This window comes from Giraffa tippelskirchi, chromosome 12 (assembly GCF_054371585.1).
Source record: "Giraffa tippelskirchi isolate mGirTip1 chromosome 12, T2T-mGirTip1v1.2.pri, whole genome shotgun sequence".
Taxonomy (NCBI): domain Eukaryota; kingdom Metazoa; phylum Chordata; class Mammalia; order Artiodactyla; family Giraffidae; genus Giraffa; species Giraffa tippelskirchi.
The window spans coordinates 20,826,757-20,854,488 of NC_137286.1; the positions used below are offsets into that span (position 1 = coordinate 20,826,757).

General features: G+C 36.7%; 1 protein-coding gene across 9 annotated transcripts in view; it reads right to left on the reverse strand.

Annotated features, from left to right (window-relative positions):
* Window positions 1–1,837: 1,837 nt before the first annotated feature.
* Window positions 1,838–27,732, reverse strand: part of MIPOL1 (mirror-image polydactyly 1) — a 305,559-nt gene continuing 279,664 nt past the window's right edge. For 4 of the 9 annotated variants that reach the window (XM_081547856.1, XM_081547873.1, XM_081547871.1 and 1 more), the window contains one exon: window positions 15,581–16,997. In XM_081547856.1, coding sequence (XP_081403982.1) covers window positions 16,994–16,997 — 4 coding nt within the window. In that variant the 3' untranslated portion in view covers window positions 15,581–16,993. Of the gene's footprint in view, window positions 2,090–15,580; window positions 16,998–25,143; window positions 27,531–27,732 lie in introns of those variants that run through there. The other 5 variants (XM_081547836.1, XM_081547857.1, XM_081547837.1 and 2 more) reach the window with 3 other exon arrangements.

Below are 27,732 nucleotides of genomic sequence, written 5' to 3' on the forward strand. Positions count from 1 at the left end.
TTCAAACTAACCAACAAAAAAGCTTTAATTCTGACATATAAACAATTATGTGACTTCAGGTGAGCAGGGTGCCATAGGATGGATGAATTACTAAATAAAAGATATCATGATTTTCATGTAGATATCTTCGATCATGAAGCAAAATTAGGAGGGAAGGAAATGTAAAGCATTTCAGTAGAAGTGAGAATTCAATGTTACCTAAAGTGCAACCCCAGAGCATATTTTAGCCCGGAGATTCACTGCCTGGGACTCTAGTATATGGTAATAGGAAAGATGGATTTATTGTTTTCTACTCTACTCACCTGTGAGTTTACTCCCCTCAGAGTTTTCCCAAATCAAGTCCAGAATAGATTTAAATGTCCAGAACTAAAGAACTCCCACTGCTTGAATTTATCAGTGTATTAGAGAAGCACTATATTTCAATGCAAGACATCTTGCCAACAGAATATTTTCTCCAATATTTTCGACTTATATTTTAAATGAGCTTCTTGGAAGATCCATTTTCATTCAGCCTTAAACCTGTTTCAGATACTTGGATGTTTATGTCTCTATTTATGTAACCAATCTATACACATTTACTTTCTCTAATTCTTGCCTAAGATTGGTCCAAATAAAGTGTCCCAGGTGGGAAAGCACCTTTAACAAGTATAAGCATTTGACTTTCTATTCTTAATACTGAAAGGGGAAAAATAAAGTTAAACCTCAGCAATTCCTTTTAATTATACCTGCATTATAAACAGGAAACTTGGTCCATTTGTGAATGCCACCCAAATCATGCAGCTACATCATGCGGCTTCTTAATCTTTATGTATGACTATTGTAAGAAGTAGGCTTCCTGGTGGCTCAGTGGTAAAGAATCTGCCAATGTAGGAGACATGGATTCAGTCCCTGGGTCAGGAATATCCCTGGAGAAGAAAATGGCAACCCACTTCAGTATTCTTGCCTGGAAAATCCCATGGACAGAGGGGCCTGGTGGGCTATAGTACATGGGGTTGCAAAAGAATTGGACAAGACTTAGCAACTAAACAACAACAAATTGTAAGATGTAAAAGAACTTCAGTTTCTCAAAATGTGTTGAGTTCTTAATTTATAAGAACAAAATCAAGAATCCAATCTGGAGGTTGGTTCATTTAAAAGAAATACTGTTCCTCAGACTAGAGAGAGTTTAGAGTATTTGTTAATCTGTGGTACACAGATTTACATGTGACCTACCAGGAATATATTATGTCAGAGTTTTCTTCAATAAAGACACTGAGGAAGTTCATTATTAAACTTCTAAAGAGAAGTTAAACTTTTAAATTTCACTTTCAGAGAATCCAGATTCTAGGTTCCCAAGGATCTGAAGGATTCACCAATTTCTCTACAGTGACCACTGTGCCATACTTTGCCAAGAATTAACACTCCAGACTATACCTGTCTCTCAAGTTACAACATCTCTACTGAGTCAGGCAATTAGAAAGGAGATGCTTATTGAATTTGACTGATAATTCACTTTGGAAGTATAATCATAGTGAGAACAGATTGAGGGTTAAGTAGGGAGGAAAAAAATGAGAAATGAAAAATGATATCTACTACATTCCACTCACTTCCATCATCTTATAAAATAGAATAGGTGAAAGGGAAAATTGGAATTGTAATAAAAGTGAAAGGTTGTAAGGCCTGTGATGACTCAAAGAGTAACAGTAAGAAGTTGTGTAATAATATTATTATCTAAATAAATGTATTGAATGCAAAATTGCAGTGATACCAGATTCTCCCAAGTTATCTGTTGGGTTCTGAGATGGACAAGTTCTACCCAATTCTTGTTTCATATGGTATAACAAGTTACAATGTTGGGTTTTATTTAAGTCTCTGTATTTGGTATAATCTTAAAAATATTTAAATAGCTTTCTTAAATGAAGTGAGATCTGCCTTTTTTTCAGGATATATTTAAAATCTCACATTCACTTAGAGTTGTTATCAGATGATGTGGTTTGTGAAACAACCTTAGATTTTAATAATAAGCAGAAATTAACAGCGTAACATAGACCTTTTTCTTTTAGCCTTATCTTCAGCAACAGAAAGCGTGATATAGTAGCCAGTGTTCAACCTGAAAAAAAAAAATATAGAACATAGTGAAATCCTTCTTGACTATACTCAACCCCCCCACCCCCACCCCCACCAAATGGATTCCTCATGAGAGGTAATAAACATGACTACCATGCTGTGATCAAGGAAACAATTTTTTTTTTTTTTTTTTTAGTGTTTACAGTTCAGGAGGTAAACATGTTCTCAAGAGAAACAAGAAAATAGAGTGTCAGGAATGTGTGAGGGAAGAAAAGATAAGGGAAAAGGAGGAAGGGAGAGGTTCCATAGCTGAAAAAGCAAAGTATTGGGTCTTCTATAGACTCACAGACCAAGAGACTGAAGGAATAAGAGATGATATGGAGGCAAATTAATGGCTGGAGAGAGCCAGAGAGTGTGTGCTGAGGAAGGGCCAGGCGTGAAAAGATTTTGTGTCGTCATAGCAACGGGCTCAGCCCTGCTCCCCCTGAAGCCCATTCAGCTCTGAGCTGCCGGAACACGTTTTTAATTAAAGCGTATAAAAGTTGTTTTGTAAGGACTTCTCCTCATCCGATAGATTTCAAAATGGTTAATCAGGCTTCATCTCCTTTTGATGCTCACAAGAGCATGGGCTCCTTCAAGCATAGAAACTGATGCTGCTGCCACTGCCCCTGAGTAAGTCATCTCTCAGTCGCACCTAATACTGGGAGTGAGCAAAACATCTAGCTATTTAGACACACATAATCAGAGAATTCAAGAGGGGGTAGGGGGGACCATTTTTATGATTGTAAGCGCAAATGTTGATTTTCTTTGCTCTAGATACTATGGAATTCATCCTTCTGGATGATGGTCGTCTCTGGTTGATGTTCTATTTAGCTTTTGAAAACAGCAAGATTATCCCCCCCTTGGGAGCTACAGTCCAAAAACCAAAATTAAAAGTTACAAATTATTTGTGTCAAATAATATTTAAACTAGTATGGGTCTCCTATGAAAGAGGTTTGTTGTACCTTGTACATCTTGTATAAAAAGATGCTAACCCATTCTTTATTTTCTTTTTTTTTAGGGAATAAAAGGGCTTTCACTTCTAAATCCTCTATCACTTCACAATACACAGCAACAGTTGCATTTTCTGTAGTAAAATGGATGGCAATAGAAAACAGCATCTTTTGTTGAGTCACTAAACAGCTTCTTAGCAGATGACTCAAACCTTCTCCAAATTTTTCATCTCCGTTTCTCCGAAACCCTGGCAGATGATCTTATTTCTAATTTCACTGAAAAGGAAAAAAAACAACAAAGATAATTTTGCCTGTCATCCATTCCTTCTTCTACCCTATATTCTAGCTCAGCCTTTCTATTTCTGTACCAATACCTTCTCTGCTGGGTCCCAGAGGAGAAAAGAGTCCTGCCTCCCCTCCAGAGCAAACATATTCATTGAAGTTCTTAGTTCTAGACTCTCTTTTCTGTTTTTTACTGTCACTAGAATTTTTTCTGTTTCTACGTCCAGGGATTTGTCTCCTCAGCCTTGAACATGTATTTCTATTTTTTTTGGGGGGGGGGGACTCAAATTGGTTTTTCAAAATCTTCTAGTTAACATTCCCTTGCTTTCATTCTCACTGCCAAACTTTTCAAGTGAGTGGCCATCACCCACAGTCTCTACTTCTCCATAGCCTTGCAGTGTGATCTGTGGTCCTTTAAACTTCCTTCTTGAAGATCATCAGTGGTGGCTTGCTCAATGATGTTGTTACTCTATCTCTTTTGCTAAGTTTCAAAAGCCTCAAGAGTTCTGAATATTCTTAGCAGTGCTGAACACTCTCCTACCAGAGATCCCCTGGCACCAACCCATCCTTAATATCTATTTCTCCTCAGCTGCCCTTCTGTTTCTATAACTGTCTTCCCTGTCTACTCAAACCTTCACTATAGTTTCCTGAGACTAAGTATGTTAGCTTGAGACAGCAAAACAGCCCCTCCTGTTTGGAAACTGGCTTGACACTTCCAACTAGCCTAGGATGTTCTTAGGAGTTGGTCTGGCACTCACAGATAGACCTAGGTGTTCTCCTGTCAAACATCAACCACTTTACTGAACATCAACAGGAGACAAGGCCACCTTGTAACTATAGAAAAAGTGAGACAAAAAGACTTTATAACTTTTTCTAAGCACAGATGTAAACAAAGTCACTGCAAACCACAAAAATGGCAAACATTCCTTCCACATAAGCTAGGATTGGTAACTGCTGCCTCTTTATAAAGTACAGCTTGACTTTTAGTCTTTCCTCCTTCTAGGTAATATTTTTTTCTTTTTTTAAGCCTGTATTGAATTTGTGACAATACTGCTTCTGTTTTATGTTTTGATTGATGACTCCAAGGCATGTGGGACCTTAACTCCCTGACTGGGGATCAAACTCGTATACCCTGCATTGGAAGGCGAAGTTTTAACCGTCGGACCACCAGGGAATTCCCAGGATTTCTTAAGATACTCAACCATAGAATTATCTTCACAGCCTGACAGCATCCCACTTCACAGCCTGATGTCCCACCTTCTTGAACCCTCCCTTAAACCACCTAGCAGAAGCCCCAGTACTCTAAGTCCTTTCTAACAACCCTCTTACTGAATATCACACACCCCTTAGGATGTGTGGTCTCTCTCCCTGGCAACAAGCAAGAAACCAATTTGTTCAACTATAGGTATATCCCTGTACCAAGCTAAAACCCCATCTCTGTCCCCAACAAAATCTCCCATCTTATATCAACACCAGTTATGAGGTATTTCCATGAGTATTTAATACATTTAAATGACAGCAACACAATTGTCTCAGTACCAAGGCATGCCTCTTGATAACCATATTTCTCTCATTCTCTTTGTCACAGGCTTAAAAATTCATTGACTCATCCCTCTTATGGCCTAGACATCTGTACTTATTTAATATGCTCTTTCAATACCCCCCATCCTCCAATCATTTATTTCTTAACATTCTAAAGGTCACAACTTTATTTCATACTACTGTCCACTACCTGTTGAATCTCTTTGCCTATATACCGTTTCTAGCCTAATGTTCCTGAGTAATACCTTTCAGTGAACACAAGGAAGTCCTACTGCTTGAGGCCAGAGTTTTCAGAGGTTAAATCAGGAATTACATATGAATAAGTAGCATGATTCCCCTCCCACCCCCCACCCCTTAGGAAAGATAAATGCCATTGGTGTACACATGGAATAGGGAGGGCAAGAATGATCTGCTCGCTGCAGAATCATTCTAGATCTATTCCAGATCTGTTCTTTGAGAAATATTTTAAAAGTGAGGTGCAGTTAAAAGATTCTGGATTAGACAGGAACTGGACCATGCCTTGTGAAGGATGGTTGGATTGGGGCTGTTTGACCACAGAATAAAACTTTTCTGTTACATTGGAAGATAATTTCGTTATTTCAAGCATGTGTGAAAGAAATTAGAATACATCTTGCATACGATTCTACAAGACAAAATTAGAGCCAGAAGGTGGAAATTTGAGATATTTACGGTTTATAGCTCAAGATAAAAACATTTGTAGCATGGTGACAGATAGAATAGGCTATCTTAGGAAATAGTGAGCTTCTCAACATTGAACATTCAAGGGTGGACTAGATGAACACTTGGGTAAACATGTCCCTCAAATTTGTGCTTTATTTATTTAGCTGTGATCATTAGACTGTCAATTACAGTAGATTTGTTTCTTTTAAACAAAATAAACTTTATATTACATGCATGCTCTTATTTCTTAAATAGCTAGCATTCATTTATCTTATCACACACATTTACCCTTCCAGGAGCTTGCGTTCTTCCCAGTGTTACTGTGATTCCATCTGTGATCACTTTCTATTTGCCTGATCAACTCCCTTGAAGATTTTTTTTTATTAGTGTTCTGTTTGTAACATTCTGATTTTTTGAGGAGCAATTAATTGTAGGGTTTTTTTGTTTGTTTGTTTTTTTATTTGTTTTACTTTCAGCTCTTTAAAGATACTACTTCATTTTATTTTGGATTCTGTTTCTTGGAGAAGTTCTTATTGTTACCATTTTGAAATTAATATGTGCTTTTATTCTTTTTTCCCTTTTTTTAAAGTTTATGATCATTTCAACATCTGGGTCATCACTAGGTCTTGTTCCATCACCTATTTTATATTTTCACACGGCTCTTCTTTCTTTTTAGTGTGTCTTGTATTTTTTAAAAATTAAGTGCCAGATATTGTCTGTAAAGTCTTCCTAGGTGACTCAGTGGTAAAGAATCCACCTGCCAATGGGGGAGACACAGAAGACGCAGGTTCCATCCCTGAGTTGGGAAGATCCTCTGGAGGAGGAAATGGCAACCTGTTCCAGTATTCTTGCTTGAAAAATCCCATGGACAGAGGAGCCTGGTGGGCTATAATCCATGGGGTCGCAAAGAGTCGGACATGACTGAGGATGCACACGCTACATATTGGGTATGAAAGAACATAGAAACTGAGGTAAATGCCCAAGATGAGAATACTTCATTCACTAAAGGAGATCTGAATGGACTTAGTTAACATTTGAAGTGAGTTTGGTTTTGTGGTTGAGAAACCTGTATGCAGGTCAGGAAGCAACAGTTAGAACTGGACATGGAACAACAGACGGGTTCCAAATACGAAAAGGAGTATGTCAAGGCTGTATATTGTCACTCTGCTTATTTAACTTATATGCAGAGTACATCATGAGAAACACTGGGCTGGATGAAACACAAGCTGGAATCAAGATTGCCGGGTGAAACATCAATAACCTCAGATATGCAGATGACACCACCCTTATGGCAGAAAGTGTAGAAGAACTAAAAAGCCTCTTGAGGAAAGTGAAAGAGGAGAGTGAAAAAGTTGACTTAAAGCTCAACATTCAGAAAACTAAGATCATGGCATCTGGTCCCATCACTTCATGGGAAATAGATGGGGAAACAGTGGAAACAGTGTCAGACTTTATTTTGGGGGGCTCCAAAATCACTGGAGATGGTGATTGCAGCCATGAAATTAAAAGACGCTTCCTCCTTGGAAGGAAAGTTATGACCAACCTAGACAGCATATTAAAAAGCAGAGACATTACTTTGCCAACAAAGGTCCGTCTAGTCAAGGCTATGGTTTTTCCAGTGGTCATGTATGGATGTGAGAGTTGGACGGTGAAGAAAGCTGAGCCCGAAGAACTGATGCTTTTGAACTGTGGTGTTGGAGAAGACTCTTGAGAGTCCCTTGGACTGCAAGGAGATCCAACCAGTCCATCCTAAAGGAGATCAGTCCTGGTTGTTCATTGGAAGGACTGATGTTGAAGCTGAAACTCCAATACTTTGGCCACCTGATGGGAAGAGCTGACTCATTGGAAAAGACCGTGATGCTGGGAAGGATTGGGGGCAGGAGAAGGGGAAGACAGAGAATGAGATGGCTGGATGGCATCACCGGCTCGATGGACATGAGTTTGGGTAAATTCTGGGAGTTGGTGATGGACAGGGAAGCCTGGCGTGCTGCAATTTATGGGGTCGCAAGGAGTCGGACACAACTGAGCAACTGAACTAAACTGATAGTTGCCTTTAACATACCACAGATTTGAAATGCCCCCAATGGTGAGCTGGATTTCCACTATTCTGTGTTTAGTGTAAGGCCTGGAGAACTGGAGGGTTGTTTTCTGTTTCCCTGCTCCACCCTCAGATTACAGCAGGTTCTCTAGGCCTGCAACATTGAGACTGTCTGTTTCCACATTTTTGTTCCCCCTACCAGTACATGGCTATTATATGAACCAGTACAGGGCTTCCCTTGTGGCTCAGCTGGTAGAGAATCTGCCTGCAATGCAGGAGACCTGGGTTCAATCCCTGGTTTGGGAAGATCCCCTGGAGAAGGGAAAGGCTACCCACTCCAGTATTCTGGTCTGGATAATTCCATGGACTGTATAGTCCATGGGATGCAGAGTCGGACACGACTGAGGGACTTTCACATGGCTATTACCTGTTACTAGATGCAAGTTTCACTGGGGCAGAGGGAAGGTTGCTAAGCTCTCCAGCTCCCGGCTGTCTTAGGCAGGCTGTACGCACCTCCTCCAGTGGTAGACAGTCTCTGCCTCGTATTCAGCGCAGGGTCTAGGGCACAGAGAAGTTCCCAAATTCCACTTCAGTGTTGGTGGGACCAGCTTGGGTGTGAGTGAGTTTGGGAAGATCAACCTGATACAGTTGAAGCGGGTCTATTTACCAGAACTTTCCCAGAGTCTACGTTAAAAGCTGAGTCTTTCCTCCTCTTTGGTGAGACTTCACCCCAATGTTTGTCTCCTTAGCATCACAGGACTAATTCTCTTCTTAGTTAATTTTTTAATCTTCTTAGCAAGTGTTTTTTTGTTGTTTTTTTTTAACTTGGTTTCTCTGTGATTTGTCCTGAATTTAAGCCTCTTAGAAATCAGAAAATGCCTTTAGGGAAAAATTGTACACAGCACATTGGTCTCCAGTTTGTAGTTCTCTTCTCCTAATCTTGGCTTCTTATAGCATAGCTGTTTAATTAGTTCTAAACTCCATTTTTGTTTCTCCAGCTCAAACTGCCACAAACTCGAGAAGCTGCTTTTGTTATACTTATATGTCCCAAACCTTGACTAGGCAAACACCCTGAGGGAAAAACACAGCTGCGAAGGCAGGACTCACCTCGGTGTATTTTCCTTCTCTCCGGGATCCTGGCCCCTCAGGTCCTGGCTGCACTGGCTGTTCTTCAGTGCCTTCAGCTTTTGTTTTGTTTGACTTTGCACTTTGTCCAAGTTTTATAGTTATTCTCTGTGAGTGAATTAATCTCATTCTATCAACTCTGTTACAGCCAGAAGTGAGACACATTTCCTAATTATATTCTAAACCCTGGTCCCTAACGATCAAGTCTTGGTGAGTCTTATGAGACCCTCTTAATTATCTTGTGTTCAAGGCTCATATGCATCCTCTTACTCGTAATTTGTGGATTGACGTATATTTGAGGTCACATTATGGTAGCATTATTGTTCTGTAAATTTTGGTTGTTTAGACAAAAAAGATCATGTCATTATATATGGTAATTCTAGAAGAATTGAATATCTTGATATTATTTAATCTAGTATGTTTGTTTTACCTAAAGGGCAGAGAGCCACAGATTAACATCATCACGAAGAGCAAACTTTCACACTTAAAATTCAGATCAGTGTACAGGATTCGTATTGGAGTTTAATTTACACTTTGAATTAGATAATGTCCTTAACAGAGGACACTCATGGAGAGGAAAGTTAGATAAATACATACTGATTTAAAGCAATACAGTAGTTGAACAATATATAGAAAATATATAGTAATACAGGAATCTAGGTTAATCCAAAAATTCCCTTGAAAATGAATTTTAAGCTTGATTGCAGATAGCTGGAGTGATAGTAAACTGTGTTGGTGGAAGTGAAGAGGTAGAATATTCCAGAGGTGAAGGACATTTTAAGCTAAAGACTGTTGGCAACTAGCAAGAAGATGAAAGATTATGGAAGAAATGGAAGTGTGTTAGTATTAAGCAGTTTTATAATGTCTACAGAAACAAGAACGATATGAAAAGGCATATAATCTGAGTTTATATAAGCTAAGTCGTGTAGGATGGACTGAAAGGAGGAAATGACTGATGTTGAATGATCCTTTTAAGGAAGTTGTAGTATGGTCACCAACTAAATGAGGTAGTGATGTAGGTAAAGTGGAAGGATTTAATTAATACTATTACTTGTGGACTCTTTCAGTGGAATGGATGGAGATGAAGATAGGGAAAAGTTTAAGAGAATAAATACAAGGAAATCAAATACCATTTAAAAAAACGCTATTTAAGGTGGTTAAACTGAGGAAGTGACAAACTGTTCTTGCGGATAATGGTAGGAAGGAATTTCATAGCAGGAAGGATAAAATATTTGGGTGCTGTCTTTGTCTAATTTAATTTCAGGGGGTGAGTCTCTGAGATTAATAATTTTTGTTGAATAACTGCTACATGTAAAACATTATAATAGTTATAGAGCTATTTCAGATGGTTTTTGGTCTCAAAGAATGTATAGTCTGATAGGAGTGATGAGATAAAACAGTTTCTCCACCATGGGAAAAAACAGTAGAAAATGACAACTTCAGTTCCTAGCACACAGTAGGTGGATGCTGAATAAAGGTTTGTTGAATGAATGAATGAAAGGCATAGAGAGGCACATATACATACAAGAGTTGAGAAGAAAATCTATATTTGGGAAAATTAAGACAGGCTTTTACAGGGAATATGACAACCCAGACCATAAGTGTCAGACAGTATTTAGATAGATTTCAGGGAGAGGGTAGTTCCAGGTGGAAGTAACAGTGTCAGGAAATGGAAGGCAGAAAGTTCAGAGCGCTCAGAGGACAGGGTGAAGTTGAAGCCTGAGAGAGGAAGCTACAGGGATAAAAAGTGGGGAAAGTAGGCTGGCAGAAAAGCCTGGAGGGCCTTGAATGCTCTAAAGAATTTGGAGTTTATTCAGGAGGTAATATTTGGTGTTAGAAAGATACTGTATGGACAGTAAAATATTTGAACCTCTTGAGGATATATGGTTAGAGGTATAAAGAGAAATTATATGAAAGATGGAAGAGAGGAAAGAAAGAAAAAGTTTCATCTGGGTACACTTTGCAAATAAGACTGTGAAGTCCCTGAATAGAAAACAGGAATAGAATTAGGGATCAAAGACGCTCCTAATACAAAGGTATAGATATGACCCTCCTTCAGTGCTAAGACTCTTGCCAGAAGGACTGATGCTTGAGCTTGTACATGTGGAATGGAATTTATTTACTAACACAGAAAAGATCCATTATATCATTAGCACTTAATTGTGCTATGCAATGTGAAATTCCTTATTGAATCTTTTCAGAAGTAGTAAGTAAGAAGAGTTAGGAGGTAATCCTGGCAAAAGTAGTCTATATTCACTGTCCATTTCTACATTTTTCATTCACATTTTAATTCACTGCAATTTGGATTTTTCTCTCATTACAGTAGAAACTGCTCTCATTAAAGTCATCATGGACTCTTTACTTGCCAATTCCAGTGGCACTTAGCTCCAAACCATCTCCTCTGGGAAGCCTTCCCTAATCTCATAGATAGGGCAAGGTACCCTTTCACTTGTTCTGCCAAACCATTCTGAGCCTACCTCTGTTATGGTACCTATGATACTATGTTGTAATTATTTATAGTTTTGTCATTCTCTCTGGACTGTGATTTCCATGATAGAAACTGTATCTTATTCTGTATCCTCAGTACCTAGGATGGTGTTGTTTGAATTAATGATAAAAATAAATAATAATACCTCCTCTATTATCCATTTCAATTCTTTCATGAAGATATACTTGTAGAGAAATACTGAAGCCTTCCAAATATAATCAGCAAAAATATCCTCTGAGAATACTACTTTTATCTTCACTTGTACTGTAAATTATTTGTATGATATTAAATAATATCACAATAATAATTTATTAACAGGGCTTAGATGTTTTACATTTTACAGTTGAGTCTCTTGTCATCTATCCCTTATCCATTACCATAGTACATTATCCATAATTCTTGTGAATCTATCATGATTTCATTGGGTAAGGACATTTTAATTTTAGCTAAATACTTTAAAGTGTCTCCTCTGGTCAGTATGTTCTAATTAGTGCTGGAGATAAGAAGATAAATAAGAATTAGTAAAAATTATACATTGCATGAACAAATTCATTATTATTTCTAATTTCATCTGACATAGGCTTTTTTTCTAGAAGTGGAGTTCATGGTCAGTAACGATGCTCAGTATAAATAAATTATATTTTGTTTTACCACACCTTTATACCATTAAAACATAACGTGAAGACCATTCTTGTCTACATTTTTATAAATACAGACATGCACACAACCTTTTAAAATTCAATTTGCAAATACTTTAGGATTCATCAAAAGCGACACATGTGGCAGTTTGGAATTATCTTTGGCTCTTTCTCTCCCCTTTGCTCCTTTATTTTTGCCAAAGTATTTCTCCTCATTATTTACAAAGTCCACACTTTTCATTGTTTTTTGTTTGTTTGTTTCTGGTTAACATCTGCCTTTTCAGTCTTATACTTAACTATTATCACTTCTCCCATTATCTTGTTTGTCTATCATTTTGACCATTTTACTCCTTAGAAGATCTTCTTTTGGCTATCTTATGGTAGTAGTTTTTTGTTGTTTCATCACTAAGTCATGCCTGACAATATAAGACCCCATGGACTATTGGGTTGGCATTTCCTTCTCCAGGGGATCTTCCCGACCCAGGGACTGAACCCATGTCTCCTGCTTAGCAGGCGGATTCTTTACCACCAGGGAAACCTGCATCTTATGGTATGACCATGAATAAATAATATACTATACAGGCATCTATATATGCCATGAAGAGGTGTAGTGTTGTTATCTTTTAAGAAAATTTGTATCAAAATAGTATCTAATATAGCGTAAAGTCCAAGAGAAATAAGGATTTGAGTCTAAGAGGTAAATTAAAGTATTCCAGTTGTCCACTCATTATTATTCTGAGTTTATCATTTCCATGAAAAAACAATAAAAATTATGAATTCAAATAGCAGTCATAGTATATAATCAAGTGCTAACAAGTGGTAGAAGCTAAGTTTCAATAAATGTCATATGAGGGTTGGTTGGAACCAGTAAATGTAGGCAGGGCTGAGGTGAAGAACGATGATGCCTTGATTTGATATTACTTGTGATAAATGTCCTAACGCCCTAAATGTATTATTCACATATCCCGCTTTTTAAAAAACATATTTATCAAACTAATTTCAATGTTATTGTTTAAATGAAACATACTATATGATAAGGAATATGTGACTGCAGGAATCTGTAAATGTTTTGTTACTAATTTTTTATTTTGATAAGAAATTTTCAGTTTAATAATGCTGAAGATAGTTATTTTGAGTAGAAGAATTGAGCACATGTTAATTTAAAAATCTTATATATGTATATTTTAAATGAATATCTAAGCTTATATTCAAATTTAGTTTGTTATTTTTTTCTTAACTTAATGAAAGATAATGAAAGGGACTTCCCTGGTGGTCCAGTGGTTAAGACTCCGTGCTGCTAACGCAGGGGGCACAGGTTTGATTTCTGGTCAGGGAATTATGATCCCATATGCAGTGCGGCATGGCCAAAGGATAAAAAAAAAAAGGAAGAAAAGTCATTTGAATAATTACAAGTTTGTTGGTAGATACTATCAAAGAAAATTTACGTATTCATATAAGCAGAATTTTTTAAAATGTAAACAATTTTTAAAAGATACTCCCTTTGCTGCTTATAAACTCATCTGTTATGAGGGTGGATAGCAGCCATGGAAGCTTTGCTTTTACTTTTAAAAAGCATTGGTGCATCTGTGGGTTTAAATACACTGAAAGCAATACAAGACTACGCAAACAGACTGAAGGAAAAGAGAGGTCAAAATTAGTCTTTCAAATACATCTTCTCATCATTCCTAATGTAAACTTTTCTTCTAATTATTCTTTACTTCGAATAAAGTATGAACAATGCACACATGAGAATGTTTCCTAACAAGTGAATCTTAGAGAAGATTTTCAGGAAATAAAATATCCTTTACAATGTACCATTTGTTAAAACAACATAATGAACAATAAGACATGTAAGCATAACTGGCTATATATGTAACGTATTTAACTTTAAAGATATAAGAATTAATACATTACATAAAACCATTCATACTTAAAAAGGCATAATTGTTTGCCACAAATATTTTGATATACTTCTAAGATTATTTTAAGTTCAGGAAAGCAAGGTTTGGAATGTGAAGAGTTAAAAAGCGCAGAGCAACAGTAACCCCATTTAGATAAGGGTATAGAGGGGCGGAGCGAGGGAACAATACACTAAAGTGCTTTTCTTTCACAGATCTTGGTTCAAATTAAGGTTAAATTCCACAGGAGGATGTGTTTTCCCCATACGGAGTCTTAAAGGACATGCCTTTGTTTCCAGCTTCCCAGAGAAGATATATGTTAACACAAACAAAGCATTTCATAATAAATTTAACTTTTATAGAGTGACTAATGCCCTGTGGAGATAAGGTAGACTCTCAGTCACCTGTGTTTAATCCAGGCTGAAGAAATTATGCCAAGGGCCCACTGAGAAAACTCTATTCCTTTGGAGAGAATGGCAGTAACTTGGTAGGGAGCAGAAAGGGTTTTGATTTTAAAAGTCTCATTGGAATGACTCTTCCTTCCTCACTGTGAACACAGTTTAGCATTTATGTACTTTGGAAGGACAAAGAGGTGAGGTAAGCCTGCCAAAATTTGAACCTGGATTTCTGGGAACCTGTTAGTAGGTCAGCTGTTACAAATGTAAGAGAAGCTGCAAAGGAGCGGTGGATCCTAGATATCTGGAAGTTGGACTACAACTTTATTAAAGCCTGCATACTTTTTCTTCTAGATCTCCAGTCAGGTGACATAATGTTTAAAATGCCACAGAAGACCACTATTGTTCAATCAAACCTGCCTTTGCTGAAGAGCTGGGGAAGAGGTGGAATAGCAAAGAAAGAAACAACTCTTTCTGCTAGAAATATTTACGCTCGGCAGATAGAAAAAGATTTTTCAAACTTTAGTTGGGGTCTTATTGACAATAATTTATCAATCTATTTCTTCCTTCTAAGAAAGACAAACTATTTTTGTAAATAGTGCTTTTCTCTCATCTCCCACTTTCTTTCATTTGCACATTATTCTTTATTGACTAGATGCCTAGTTCTTAAATCCTTATTCTTGAAAAATATCTCTGAATTTGTGTCCAGATAATTCCCTCATTGATATATCATCTCTTTCCCATGTGATTTCAATATTGACTTCGATTGAGGATGTAAAAATTAGTTCTATGGCATATTGAAAAAAAATTCCGTTTTTCAGAGAGAGACGTGTCAAAGATGCCAAAATGTTTGATCATACTGTATACAACATTTATTTTTTATATTTATGAATTCATCCTTGATGAGAGGTTTAGGAAATCTATATAAAATTTAAATAAAATGGAGTAACATTTTCCTCTAGTACAAGGAGACGTTCACATAGAAAAAATTTCATTTTAAGTTGCTTTATGAAAATCTTGGAAACATCTCTTTAGTTTATCAATCTGCAGGTCACTAATATAGATTCCAGACAAAGTTCTTATCATCATCTCTTATCATAGTTTCTTTTTAGTGCTCAATTTCCTTCTTGTGCTCTAAATTAAATTAAAAAAATAAACTCCTTCAATCTTTGTATGTTAGCCAGTGACTAACAGAAGAAAAGTTTTCTGGTCTTAGACTGCTGGACAAGAGTAAAGAGGTTTATCTTCTCAGGCTGAGTAATACCAAATCCAAATTTCAGAAATCAATTAACTATTCAGAGAGGAATACCACAAGGGGGCAGGTGAATCCAGGCTAGGTCCGAGGTGAGAGGGTCTCAGTTTTGGGAATTCTGGTCAAAGGAGGGGAAAAATGAAATGAAAACCAGAAACAACTCTAAAGAGAATATTTCTCCAGGAACTTCAGCACTGTGTCTGTGTCGTCCAAGTAACATTTTATTTAAAATATATCCAGATACATTTTCTTATCATATACCAAGAAAACAAATTAAAGAAACCAAACCAATGTAGTCACACATCACAAGTGCCTGCTGTATATACAAAGGCCAATAGCATGCTTTTATCAAGAAGAGAAAGGTTATACACAAACTGAGAAGAAATCCAAAATTTACTACAGAGCAATCAGGGTATGCTTTGAAAATAAATTACAACCAGAGACAATGTATCAAATTATTAAAAAGATATGAAAAGAAACTTCTGCCTTAAAGTGCTCTGAATGATCAACATTTTCATAACAGAGGCATAAACTTTGGATAATAGAGGAATACCAGTTTTTTTTCCATAGAAAAATTGAGATATTAATTTCAGACATTTTAGGAAAAATAAAAGCTGCTGCTTAAAAGAATCTGCTTTGATTTTCATGAGAAACTAAACTTAGTTTACCAATAGGAAGCAAAATTAACAGAAAACTAGTTCTCCTAAACAAATATTTTTAAATTGACACTAGACATCTCCCATGAGAATGTCAATGACAATATTATCAGTCACCAACATATATATATATATTAATATGTACCTTATATGCAAAGTAGCCAGGATTAATTCTATTTGATAAAACTGGAACCTTTTACTAACAGTCTCCCTTTTATACTTCACAGTTATTTGGTGGGGGTAGATACTGGATTATTTTAACTTTCACTGATTAGCAAAATGAAATGCATAGATCATTGTAGCATATAATATATAGCATAAAAGACTGTAATATATAACATGGTATAAAGTATACAAGATTTATCTCTAACTGGTAGATTTATTTAGTTTCTGATAACAATTAGAATCTTTAAAGTGAGCTTTTAAGTAGCTTCTCTTATTTATGATAAAATTATATTTAGGCCTCTACAGTAATTTTTTCTAGTAACATTGTAGAAGTCACTTCTTCTATTACAAATCTATTGACTGATGAAGTCGTCTCCTAATAGACTTTAGGGAAAGCTAGGTGTTAGAATCTGGGGGGCCAAGTTGAGTAATCTTTCTGTTATGATTTATTTGGTTTTGTCCTACCATAGAACTTAACACTGGCCAAACTATTATAAGCCAATTTTTAAAGCAAAGCTCTGGACTCAAATATAAATTTTTATGTCACCTTAACAAAGTCTATTTTTCTCAAATTCACTCATTCTTCTCTTTGTGTGTATATGTGTATATACACATATACATAATACATGCTCATACACATAAACTCATAAACACACATATGATCACACATACATACATGATGCAGTCTCTTAGTGATATTTTAGGTTATCCTTTCTTCTCTTTTCAGTCTGTCAATTAGCTTCCTCTTCCTTGTTTGTCTTCACCCCAGTAATTTCAGGGTCCTCAGAGGTTTTGTCACCTAAAGGACATGGAAGCAGCTTCTGCAATACTTAAAAATAATAATGCTTTGATTTGTCGATGTGAGAAGCTGGATGGCTTTTAAAAGCTGACCAGTCGGGGCTATTTGCACATAGTAGACATTCAATAAATATTTGTTGATTTGATTTATTCTAGGGTAAAGACTGGGTTACAACTCTTTTTTTCCTTCACTGATATGCTATGATTTAGCCTGTGTACAAATGAGTTTATGAGTAAACATTAATGGTCACGGTCACTGAAGATGTTTTAGAGGGAAAAAATTCTAGATCTGCAGGCTGTTAGGAATAGTAATGATTGGGAGTATGTTTAATAAAATACTCCCAGTAGTTATACAATAGATGATAGACACCATAAGATAGGTTCTAACTGAACTGCATTCTGACAAATAATTTGGAAACAAAGTAGCTACTTCATAATTTTTGAATCAATCACATGTTGAGGGTTTAAATTTTTGACTCCATACAATAAAGCAAAGGACCTTTTCATTAAAAAAAATTAGGGATAGTATTTTGGTGATGAAATTTAGTGAGCATATTAAAGCTGTGTAATATTTTCTTTGGTATATTCTCCTTTGTGAGAATCACAGAAGTGTTTATGCATGTTTTATTGACAACTGAGAGGCTGTAGACTAAAAAATGAGAATCTCTCTCAAATTTCAAGTAACTTTTAAAGAGTTAAACTCTCTACTCCTATCCTTCAAAAGACCATAATTGATTTCCTTTTCTGGTCACTAACAGCAAAAACTGTTTCTGAGCTTACAACATGTTAATTTTGGCTCAAGGCAAACGTACAACAGCAAGGTTTATGATAAAATCTGTCAAAACATTAACCATGATGGCACAAGCTTCAGCTCTTAACAGAAACAGGGAAGCAGAAGTTTAGGAATGGACACACAGTTGTACATCTAGCTCTGAAAATGCCTGCTTGTGTCACATTATGAAAGTTATTCAATTCCTTTTTTCTCATTTCTAATGTGAAAGTTCTATAAGGTGATTATCTGTTTTTTTTTATCTGCTTTAATTAACTGGTTTCAAAGACATGGGAGATCCTAGGATTAAAGATATAAATCTAAGTAAAAAATTGCTAGCTAAGAGAACTTCAGATGTTCAAGACAAAAGCCAAGATTCTATAGCATTTTCACTTCTTGTCTGATGAGTTTCATGAAAATTAAGTCTTAACATAAGTAGTGTCTTTCCCTTTTTGCTACTTTAAGTCAAAGATGATTCATTTGGCTAAGTACCAGCATTTGAGCACTATCAATTTTTACTTTTTCAACATGGTAGACAATGTTGGTACCGTGGGTTTACTATTCCTTGGTGAGGAAAGAAGCTGTATTTCCTAGAAAATTAACAACAAAATGTTATCAAAAGTGAGCCCCTCGGCTGACAGCCAATTATAACCAAGACAGTTAACTTTGTGTGTGAGGTATATACAGGAAACAATTTCAGAGAAGGACATACTGTCTTGAAAAATGTAATATGATTAGATACAGCTAGCAAAGATTTATGAAAGTCTTCTTTAGGGAACTCAAAGGTTTTCAGTGTGTTAATGTCATGGTCATACAAGTAGTATGCAGTGAATATTCTATGCTTAAGCATTTCAAAAAGCCTTTGATATAATTGACTTATTTATTGAAGGTAGGTAGGTATTTTTTAAGCTTTAGGATCTTCACTCAACAAGGTTCATGATGAAAACTGGTGGAGACTAAAGTAGAGATAAAACAAAATTAGTAACTAAATATAAATTTTTGAAGCTCTAGCTTGGTGGGTAATGTTCACACACAATTTAGTTTTGCTCTCAAAACTATATCTTAGAATAGGGCTTAGGTATTGAAAGAATAATGAAGAGCCAGAAAATAAAATCTCAGGAAAACTTAACAAAATAATTGGAATTTAGAAGACTTCAGTTACTTTTAGGAAATAAGGAATTATTGAATTGAAATCATGATTTAAAGTAGCCTGAAGCAATATCAGAAAGCATCCAAGAATCCCCTGGTTTATACATTGCTTGCCTTCTCCATCTTTTTGCATTCTAACATACTTGGTTCCAGAAAGCAACTTAGTTATTACTGTTGTTCAAAAAAGATTTAAATGACCTTTCTTGTGGTCTGGAAATTTTGTGTCAACATTCCAAGACAACAAAACCCCATCTTCAGTTTACAATGGAGTGAAATTTCAAATTTTGGAATGTAAGGGACCAAAATTGAACAATAACGCAAGAAATTCTGATTAAAAAACAAATCTAACCAAATAAAACAAACAAATGCCCCCACCACCCCCAAAACTCTTCACTTTAAATTGATTATGATTAAAAGTTAAAATCTTCAGGTAAACCCAATGTCTCACCTGTAATGGGCTAGGTGCTAGATAACTTGACATAACAGTATATTTTATCAGCACTATTTTTAAAAAAGGTACTCAAATCTTAATCTTTCACTGCATGTATTTTTTAGAAAGACAGATTACATAGATGTTTATAAAACAAAACTATAGTTTGAAAATTATGCTTCATTATTAACAAAAATGATTTAAGTATTTACCCATGCAAAGAAATATGAATAAGGCTGAGTTTTTGGTCTCCAGAAGCTATATGCTAATGGGAGATAGTACAGGGATAATGAAACAAGAGGAACTTATTAACTGCCCTAATAGAGATGAAGGAAGACCTATAAATCATACAGAAAAGAGACTGACTTCTACTTGGTAGTGGGGTAGAAGTGGGGAATTAGGGAAAGCTTCATGTTAGGAGGTGGTATAAAAGTGTTCTTGAAAGATAAATTAGATTAGACTTGTGAAGGTGATTTTGACTGAGGAGAGGATTAAAAATGGCAAATGAATTAAATAATAAAAGTACAGGGTAGGAACTAGAATGGAGAGGAGCATAGGGTCTAAGGTATTAGTATGAATGAGTCACTTTCATTACTTTTCTTGCTATCCAAAGAAAAACAAAATAACATATCAATACTTCAAAGTATGATTTGGGCAATTAGTTCTTTTAGAAAATCCAAAAATGGGCCCAGAAAACTTTCCTAAAACCTAAAAAAATAAAAAATAAAACACACACACATGCACACTTCATTCTTTGATTCTAGAAATGATAAAACCACTGTTTGTCTTATTGCAACTTAAAGACAATAATATCTGTAATATTTAGACTTATAGTACACTTATAATACTTATAGTATTATAGCTATAATTTTTGAAAAAGTTGTTGCAATTTTTATAAAAGAAGAAATAAGTAATTATATGATATGCTTGAGGTCTTCATTGAAAGGAAACTTCTGATTTCAAAAGATTGTCTTCACTTCTATTTCACAAACAAGATTACATATTCATGTTCATCTGTCATCTAAATAAAAGCATGTAATTACTCTTTGTAGTGTGACCACAACTTAAGACAATAAGATGCAAAAAGCAAATCTAATTTTGTAAAGTGGGAGGACTATGATGTAAGACATCACTAATTAGTGTGTATACACATTCAAGTAGAGTAATTCTTCAAAGCGATAACAGAGACATTTTATGTAAAATTATTATATCGCTGTTCAAACTATATTCGAATTTTCTCCTCCAGAATTATCTTCAGAACTTGTTTTTAAGTTGGAAAAAAATTCAGTCACCTGGCTTTTGTTTCAAAACAGTATGTTTAGAAGCAAAACGAAGCTTAGAGATTTAAAATCAAACCTGTCTTTAAGAAGCCAATGTGTACATAATCTATACAGTTTGAGAAACATTCTTTGTGACATTATCAGGAGGATCTCCCTAAGCAACAAAAACTGTTGGCATGGAAGAAAAGTCCACGAGACAAAGTCTGTTTGACTGCTGCATTTGGCAGCTCTTACCTTTGCAAATATTATGTAATTTTGGTTTCTCAATTTTATGCAAAGTTCCTAAGTTTTAAAATAGGCATACATTTTGAAACTTCCATTTTTTTTTTCTTTTAAATAAAAGCCACTTCTTAATCTAAGCTTTCTTAGGTGCTACCTTGGTTTAGTTTTATTTTCTCATATATATCATAAAGGCTACTTTTGGGCGGGGTTCAGTTGGAATAGACAGGCAGCAGCATCTTACTTTCCTAAAGACATAGCCTATGGTTTTATTTATAGTGCCAGAAATGTTGACTGCTGCTGTTTCCTGTCTTACCTTACACGGAACCAGTGTTAAAAAAAGTTCGTTAGCTAGAGCTTAACAACACAATGGCTGAAGGAATGGAGTTACCACACAAGTGTTTCAATTCCATGCCGGATCCCTAGCTACAACAGAGAAGAAAGTTCAAACAACAAAAACAGAGTTGCAAGGTCTGAACTTGTGTGTCACGGATACCTCTTACTCATCACCAGGCAGCTCTTATTCAGGGCAACCAAGCCCTCCCAAGCAACATGGTTAATTGAATAAGGATTCTGAACCTTTTGGCTGCAGATAAACCAAAGTGGCACATGGCTCATAACTCAAACATTTCATTTTAGGCAGCTGTTAGTTTTCTTGCCCAGGCTAATTTGGATTATTCAATCATTTTCTTTTCTTTAATGAAAAACTGCTTGTAGTTACTGGTGGGGACAAAGAGCTGCAATTATGGATCTTGGAAGGTAAATTTATTACCTACTCATTTTAATCATGTATACAAGTGATACTAAATTCAGAACATTTTATTAGCAGTATAATTATACCTTCGTGTGTGTGTGTGTGTTTGTGTGTGTGTGTGTAAATTTAATAACATTCAGCCCTGGCTACTGTTTCCTACTACGAGGGACCCGGAACCTCCCATAGTGAACAACTAAAAATGTTGTACAGAAAATGAGAAACATCTTAAATGCATCATTACACTGGCAAGCAGGTAAGGAATACAGAGAGTAAATCTAAGTACAACTGGGAACCCTTAATGGTATGTGAAGCATGAAGGGCAGGGTTTTTACCTGGAGAGCATTTGACTTATGACAGAGGGGAGGTTGAGCTCTGGTTTTCCACGGCCTCCTCATGGAGGAGGGGACAAAGTCCAGGGCCCACACACGAAGAGAAATCTTAACCTCAGACTATGAATGGAAGATAGAAAAAAAAATCCCTTACGAGTTTTATAAACACAAGCTAGCTTTCATATGAATTTTCATCCCAAATTATTATTTAAGCAGCCCAATAAAATTCAAATTAAGGTCTTAAAGTATGCTAAGGCCTGTCCTCATTCCCAGGCAGAAGCAAATGCAAAGCCTCTATGAAGGAATCTACCTTCAATTAAGCCCTGAAAACTCCCACAGGAACTAATTCTAAGACATATAAGCTCATATTCACGAATCAGTAAACATCAAAAGAGGCAAGTTAAATGTAGCTAGCAGAAATAATATTAAAATTGGAGCAATAAATATTTGAGATTGTAAAATAGTCAGAAGTATAGAATTGTTCTTGTTTAGTTGCTAAGTTGTGTCTGAGACTTTTGTGATCACATGGACTGCAGCTGCCCAGGCTCCTTTGTCCATGCAATTCTCCAGGCAAGAATACTGGAGTGGGTTGCCATTTCCTTCTTCAGGGGATCCTCCCAACCCAGGGATTGAACCTGTGTCTCCTCCATTGGCAGGTGGATTCTTTACCACTGACTCACCAGGGAAGCCCTAAGTATAGAATAAGCATGTTTAAAATGTACAAGAAAATTAAAAAGGGGTTGAAAATATGAGACAGAAACAAGAGACCACAAGAATGATCAAACAGATTTGGGGATGAACAAAATATAACTTCCTGAAATGAAAAATATAATAACAAAAATTAAAAATGCACTGGAATTCTGCTTTCCAGACAGAACAGATTTGTGGCAGACCAATGCTTTGCAAGAACAACTAGTATAGCTGGATGAAATACAAGACATATTTGTTTAAAAATATCAGAGAAGGGCTGAAACAAAGACAGCTAGAAGAACTCCATAGGTGAGAACTGAGAGGTAAACTAATGGTCTGTAGCCACGTTTCCCCTGGAAGCTTTGCTGGCTCTGAGTTTGTCCTGGCAGAAGCTGCTGTTAGAGACAAGAAACCAGCAGAGCTTTTGGCAATCTTTCAGGGATGGAGTGAGAAACCTAGAAAACCAAAGGGGCCTGAAACACATGCCTTCTTGTTGTTTAGTTGCTAAGTCGTGCCTGACTCTCTGCAACCCCATGGACAACAGCACGCCAGGCTTCCCTGTCCTTCCCTATCTGCTGGAGTTTGCTCAAACTCATGTCTCTTGAGTTGGTGATGCCATCCAACCATCTCATTTTCTGTTGCCCCATTGTCCTCCTGCCCTCAATCTTTCTCAGCATCAGGGTCTTTTCTAATAAGTTTGCTTTTTGCATCAGGTAGCCAAAGTATTGGAGTTTTATGCCTAGTTTCCCCTTCATAGTATTTGGCAAATTCTGGGCTCTCCTAAGTGGAAGATTAAAAAAGTTCATATAAGAATATGTAAAGGACTCAAGTGAAGATATTACTTTCACCACTGAAAGCCTAGTGAGCTACCCCATAGGAAAAGAGGCAAACCAGAGAAAACTGAGCCTTATTCAAGCTGCAACTCAGCTTCAACTCAGCATACCTGACTGGATTAAGGTGGACGTCCACTCAATCTTTCCAATAGAGGAAAGATGAAGCACTCTCTAGTGGAAAGCAAAATTACCTGGGAGGCTCAGGATGTCTTGCATTAAATCAACAATTAATAGGCATGCCAAGAAAGGACCATGCATCTAGACACCTAGAAACAAAACAGATATTAAAGACCCAGGGGTGATTCAGATATTGGAGTTAGTAGGTATGGACTTTTAATTACTAATTTATAGAAACTAAGTTACTATAGTTTCTTATAAGCAAAGGGGAGACAATATATTTAGAAAGATGAGTATTTCACCAGAGAATTGAAATGCACCAAAAACACCAAGAGGAACACAAAATCTGAAATTAAGAATTGAACAGATGGCTTTAACAGCAGGAAACAGGATTAGTGAAATAAAAGACAGGTAATTTTGAAAATTTAAAACTAATTCACATAAAGAAAAAAAAAGGAAAACACAGAAGAGATATGTGGGAACAGTGAAAAAATACATATAGTTGGAGTCATAAAAGGAAGGAGAAAAAGATACGAAGCAAAGATTTCCTAAAATTGACAAAAGATATGAAGTCAGAGATTTAATAGGTCTACAAACTCAAGCAAAGAACATCAATTAAAAAAAACTGCCAAACAAAATAAAAAACCCTCCCCGCAAAACCCAACAATGAAAAAGATCTAAAAAACAATCAGAAAAAATAGGTATTTTACTTTCAGAAGAACATTAAGATTAGATGGTTGATTTCTCAACAGAGGTGAGGGAAGCTAGACATTAAGAGTATGACATTTTAGAAAGAGTTATAGGAGGACTTATACTTTTGGTCGTGATGGAATAACAGGGACCACATTTACCCTCTCCACCTTAAGAAAAAAGCAAACAACCAAATGACCAACTAACCAACCAACCAAAAAACAGAAGAAAAATCCCCCAAACAAACCAAAACCACAAAACAAAGCAAAAAGACCCACCAAAATCAACACAACAACAAAAACAGGTGGAAATACATGAATCAATGTCTTTGTACTTGGGACAACAGGCAAACAGGACAGTGGTCCCAGAGAAGGGGAAGAATTGGAGTCATGGTGAGTTTACACAGCAGAGTGCAGGAGGAGGGCCAAAACAGAGCCTGGGAGCATCCCTCAGTTGAGCACATTGAGTTGAGAATTGGGGGAGGTCAAGCTGGTTAGAATTTGCAGTCAGAGTGCTAGAGAGGGTAGATTCTGGAACAAAAATTGCTGTACAGAAAGAGAGTGAGAGCAAGGGGGCTCTGAAGAGCTACAGAGCATTCCTTGCATCTCCCTCTGAGTATGGACCAGCATACCTGTGTAAGTAAACCACCAAGGCTAAGGTTAGAACTTTAGAGAGGTGCAGGCAGAACAACGAGCAAAACTCACACATAGGTGTGACTAGTCAGAGCAGAACAAACTCATCCTGCACAGGGTATCAGGTATTCAGAAGGGGATTGCCTAAGAGGGGGAGAATGAGCCCTAGACTTCAGGTTCCCTGCTCCTACCTACTGAAGCTTAAAACCTACTAGCAAGGATCAAAACTGTTTCCAAATAACATAACTGCATCCCTGAACACACTCCAAAATTTTTAATGAAAAACAAAAATATCTAACACCCAACAAGATAAAACTCTCAATGACTTGCATCCAAAACAAGGTATCAAACATACAAAGCAGAAAAATACAACTCATGATTGTACAGCACAGGGAAATAGCTATTATGTTGTGATAACTTTAAATGGAATATAATCTATAAAATATTGAACCCCTATGATGTACACCTGAAACTAATATAATATTGTAAATCAACTATCAGTTCAGTTCAGCTTAGTTGCTCAGTCATGTCCGACTCTTTGCGACCCCGTGGACTGCAGCATGCCAGGATTCCCTGTCCATCACCAACTTCCAGAGTTTGCTCAAACTCCATGTCCATCGCATCGGTGATGCTATCCAACTGTCTCATCCTCTGTTGTCCCCTTCTCCTTCTGCTTTCAATCTTTCCCAGCATCAGGGTCTTTTCCAATGAGTAACTTCTTTGCATCAGGTGGCCAAAGTATTGGAGTTTGAGCTTCAGCATCAGTCCTTCCTGAATATTCAGAACTGATATCCTTTAGGATAGACTGGTTGGATCTCCTTGCAGTTCAAGGGACTCTCAAGAGTCTTCTCCAATCCCACAGTTCACAAACATCAATTCTTTGGCTCTCAGCCTTATTTATGGTTCAACTCTCACATTCATACATGACTACTAGAAAAACCATAGCTTTGATAGACAGACCTTTGCTGGCAAAGTAATGTCTCTGCTTTTTAATATGCTGTTTAGGTTTGTCATAGATTTTCTTCCAAGGAGCAAGCATTCTTTAATTTCATGACTACAGTCACCATCTGCAGTGATTTTGGAACCCAAGAAAATAAAGTCTCTCACTGTTTTCATTGTTTCCCTGTCTATTTGCCATGAAGTGATGGGACCAGATGCCATGATCTTAGTTTTCTGAACGTTGAGTTTTAAGTCAACTTTTTCACTTTCATCAAGAGGGTCTTTAATTCTTCTTCACCTTCTGCCATAAGGGTGGTGTCATCTGCATATCTTAAGTTATTGATATTTCTTCTGCCAATCTTGATTTCAGCTTGTGCTTCATCCAGCCCGGCATTTCGCATAATGTACTCTGCATATAAGTTAAGTAAGCAGGGTGACAATATACAGCCTTGATGTACTCCTTTCCCGATTTGGAACCAATCCATTGTTCCATGTCCAGTTCTAACTGTTGCTTCTTGACCTGCATACAGACTTCTCAGGAGGCAGGTAAGCTGGTCTGGTAGTCCCATCTCTTTCAGAATTTTCCACAGTTTGTTGTGATCCACACATCAAAGGCTTTGGCGTAGTCAATAAAACAGAAGTAAATGTTTTTCTGGAAATTTCTTGCTTTTTTGATGATCCAACGGATGTTGGCAATTTGATCTCTGGTTCCTCGCCTTTTCTAAATCCAGCTTGAACATCTGGAAGTTCATGGTTCACATACTGTTGAAGCCTGGCTTGAATCAGGCTTCAACTCTAAAGTATCAACTATACTTCAATAAAAAAAAACTTATGATAAATCAATAGAAACAGACTTGGAAATAGAATCGATAATAGAATTAACAGATAAGCACATTATTCCAGAAGATAGTGCAAAGCATGAAAAAATTAAGGAGATATGAAAGACATTAAAAAGACCCAATTTAAAATTTTAGAGATGAGAAGTATCAGTTCAGATCAGTCGTTCAGTCATGTCTGACTCTTTGCAATCCCATGAACAGCAGCACGCCAGGCCTCCCTGTCCATCATCAACTCCCGGAGTCCACCCAAACCCATGTCCATCAAGTCGATGATGCCATCCAACGATCTCATCCTCTGTCGTCCCCTTCTCCTCCTGCCCTCAATCTTTCCCAGCATCAGGATCTTTTCAAATGAGTCAGCTCTTCACATCAGATGGCCAAAGTATTGGAGTTTCAGCTTCAACATCAGTCCTTCCAATGAACACCCAGGACTGATCTCCTTTAGGATGGACTGACTGGATCTCCTTGCAGTCCAAGGGACTCTCAAGAGTCTTCTCCAACACCACAGTTCAAAAGCATCAATTCTTCGGTGCTCAGCTTTCTTTATAGTCCAACTTTCACATCCATACATGACCACTGGAAAAACCATAGCCTTGACTAGACGGACCTTTGTTGGCAAAGTAATGTCTCTGCTTTTTAATATGCTATCTAGGTTGGTCATAACCTTCCTTTCAAGGAGTAAGCGTCTTTTAATTTCATGGCTGCAATCACCACCTGCAGTGATTTTGGAGCCCAGAAAAATAAAGTCAGCCACTGTTTCCATTGTTTGCCCATCTATCTGCCATGAAGTGATGGGACCAGATGCCATGATCTTAGTTTCCTGAATGTTGAGCTTTAAGCCAACTTTTTGTGAAGTAAAAGGCTCTAGATGGATTAAGAAGAGCACATTAGATACTGCAAAAGAAAGGGTTGGTAACTTCAAAGATGAAATAATAGAAAGTATTCAAAATAAAACACCCAGAGGAAAAAGAAACACCCCTCCGCCACTGGCAAAATGAACAAAGAATGAAGGAGCAGTAGGACAACCTCAAGTGGCCTAGTATATATTAAAGTAGCAGGTCTACAG